The 3,236-nt window shown below is 39.1% G+C and overlaps 1 protein-coding gene across 1 annotated transcript; it reads right to left on the bottom strand.

Annotated features, from left to right (window-relative positions):
* Nucleotides 1-765: 765 nt before the first annotated feature.
* On the bottom strand, nt 766-1,680 carry LOC126079838 (olfactory receptor 4C11-like). Its single transcript, XM_049891205.1, has one exon. The coding sequence runs from the start codon at nt 1,678-1,680 to the stop codon at nt 766-768; it is 915 nt and encodes a 304-aa protein (XP_049747162.1).
* Nucleotides 1,681-3,236: the final 1,556 nt, after the last annotated feature.

The raw sequence follows: 3,236 nt of genomic DNA on the forward strand, positions 1-3,236 counted from the left end.
AAATTTTCACTAGCCAATTTTTTCAGAAGTAAACCATCATTTCCTTCTTCTTAGCCCATCATCTGGAAGCTCCACTGATAAATTTCCATCATGAGTGACTCCACTGGTATTTGAAATACCAGTGGCATAGTTTCCAACATAACAGCAACACACAAGCCACCACAGTACAACAAAATGACAGACAGGTGGTGTTACATATATATTTATTAAAATATTTTTAGTTGTATAAATATCTAGATAGCTAGATAGGTAGGTAGGTAGGTAGATAGATAGCTTCCATGGAGTCAACTCTGACTCATGGCAATTATATGTACAACAGAACAAAACACTGCCTGGTCCTGCACTATCTTCGTGATTTCTGGAATGTTCAAATTTGTCCTTGATCAATAACACGGAGAAGATAAATTCAAACTAGAATACTGTACAAATGAGTGAGGTGAAGCCATATATACAACAGGATCTGGCTCACATACTGCAAAACACCAACAGTATCAGTGCAGAGAGCAGAGGTGGGGAGTGGGCTAGCACTCCCACAAATATTAGTGTACTTTATGTTTTTTTTTTAATGTTATGTTATTTTATGTGACATTGGCTTAAAATAAAATGGGCCTGTGCTTACTCTACCAACGTCCTCAAACAGATTTCTAGGAGAGGATTCTATTGTCCACATCAGGATAAGAACATTTTCTCTTCTCTATCAATCCAATTTCATTTAAATTGCTAAAGAATCAGCAATTGGTGTTTTCTGTTCTTTGCCATTTCAAGTCATAGCTTGTTGCACCATAATTTTCTCATGGCATTTTTAACATCTGCGTTCCTCAGAGTGTAAATCAGAGGGTTGAGCAAGGGTGTCCCAATAGTGTAAAACACAGCCACCATCTTGTCCACTGGAAATGAGACAGGTGGGCGACTGTATGTGAATATACAAGGAACAAAGAATAAGATGACAACAATAATGTGGGAGGTGCAGGTAGAGAGGGCTTTCTTTCTTCCTTCTGCACTCTTGTTACTCAGAGAGTGTAAGATGAAAACATAGGAGATTATCAGGACTATAAAACTCACAGTACATATGGCACCACTATTAAATACTATGAGTAGATTTATGACATAAGTATCCATGCAGGCAAGCTTTAACAAAGGCTGCATATCACAGAAATAGTGGTCAATAACATTGGGACCACAGAATGGTAATTTCAAAACCAAGAAAACCTGTACTAATGAATGGATGCAAGATCCCACCCAGGCCAGATTCAACAATGCACCACAGACACGCTGGCTCATGATGGTTGTGTATCGCAGGGGGTTGCAAATGGCCACATAGCGATCAAAGGACATGAGTATGAGCACAAAGATCTCCATGCACCCAAAAAAATGACCTGCAAAAATCTGAGCCATGCACTCATTGTAGGAGATGACTTTCTTCTCAGATATAGCATCTATAATCAACCTGGGAGCTGTGGTTGTTGAGTAGCAGGCATCAGTAAAGGACAAGTAGAAAAGGAAGAAGTACATGGGGCCCCCTAACATCTGACTGTATCTGATGGTCATAACAATAAATAAGTTCGCGAACAGAGTTGCAAGGTAGAGAAACAAGAAGATCACAAACACTAATTTCTCCTTCAGAACATCCTGTGTTAACCCAAACAGAATGAACTCAGTCACACTGCTGTTCAACTCCATGGTTACAGATGATGTCAAAAGGATGCAGCTGAGAAATGGTTTCTCTGAAAAGAAAAGTGTGTAAGTATTGACTTGGCAATGGCAGCAGACTTGGTCTCTGAACTACAACTTTATAGTTCTAATTCCGTGATGGTTCAGTGGTAGAATTCTCCCTCCAACGTAGGAGACTCGATTGATTCCCAGAGAATGTGCCACATGTGCAGCCACCACCTATGTCAGTGGAGGCTTGCATGTTGCAATGATGCTGAACAGGTTTCAGCAGAGTTTTCAGACTCAGACAGATTGGGAAGAAAAGCCTAGTGATCTAATTCTGAAAATCAGTCCATGAAAACTCTATGAATTACGATGGAGAGATCCCGTGTTGTGCACGAAGTTACCACTAGTCAGGGGCAACTTGACGGCAGCTAACAACAACAGTGGAATCACTTGGGTTTTTTTTTTTTTTTTTGTACTGCTGATGTCCATTCTTTAACTACAGCCGTTGACTCAAAGTCTTCCTGTGGAATCAAGTCATTCTGGGAAAGAAAAAAAAAAAAAAAACAACTCACAGGTAATTGTGCAATCTGACAATGTCTGGGAACTGCTTATTCTTCTGTATGACCTGAACAAGTCACTTCAATATCTTGAAACTTTTTATTCCTATAAAACTTAGATTCTAATAGACACATTGAAAGTGTATGTAGGGAGACCTGGTGGTGCAGTGGTTAAGCATTAGGCCGCTAACTGCAAGGTTGGTGGTAGGAAACTTCCAGCTGCTCCTCAGGAGAAAGATGTGACAGTCTACTCCCCTAAAGATTACAGACTTGGAAACCAGTAGTACTCTGTCCTATGGGGTCACTGTGAATCAGAATTGACTCCACAGCGATGGATTTGAGTTTTTTTTACTAAAGTAAACATGTATGAAATATATGCCTATATGCATCTCAATATTTGAAAAGCAATATTCCCATATAATTCAAATATTAAATTTGGAGGTTCCCTTTAGGAAAAACATTCCTTAATTTGTACACAACTTTCTGCAAATTATTCTGACCACTTTAGTGCCTTGGTTGGTTTAGGCTTTAAGAAGAATTCATTTCCCCAACTTTTGACTCTTGGTTTCACCTTCATTGTCAGTCAGGAAACACAAGAATAAATCACTGAGGTTAGTATTATTGGGCATAATTACTCCATATGTGAAATTATTCATTACTCATGTTAGATACATGGTATTGAGTTTCACATTCTATGGATGCAATAATGGGAATTCCAGTACACTTACTTGCGCTCATGAAGAATCTGTACATAGATCAAGAGGCAGTCTTTTGAACTGAACAAGGGGATACAGTGTAGTTAAGTCAGAAAAGGTGTGTGTCAGGGTTGTATCCTTTCATCATACCTATTCGATCTGTATGCATAATTCAAGAAGCTGGACTCTATGAAGAAGAACAGGGCATCAGGATTGGAGGGAGATTCATTAACAGCCTGAGTTATGCAGATGACACAACTTTTCTTGCTGAAAGTGAAAATGACTTGAAGCACTTATTGATGAAATCAATGACCACAGCCTTCAGTAT

This window comes from Elephas maximus, chromosome 7, assembly GCF_024166365.1.
Source record: "Elephas maximus indicus isolate mEleMax1 chromosome 7, mEleMax1 primary haplotype, whole genome shotgun sequence".
NCBI lineage: Eukaryota > Metazoa > Chordata > Mammalia > Proboscidea > Elephantidae > Elephas > Elephas maximus.

Coding starts and splice junctions, on each gene's coding strand:
- LOC126079838 (XM_049891205.1), bottom strand. CDS start 1,680: ATGGAGTTGAACAGCAGTGTGACTGAGTTCATTCTGTTTGGGTTAACA.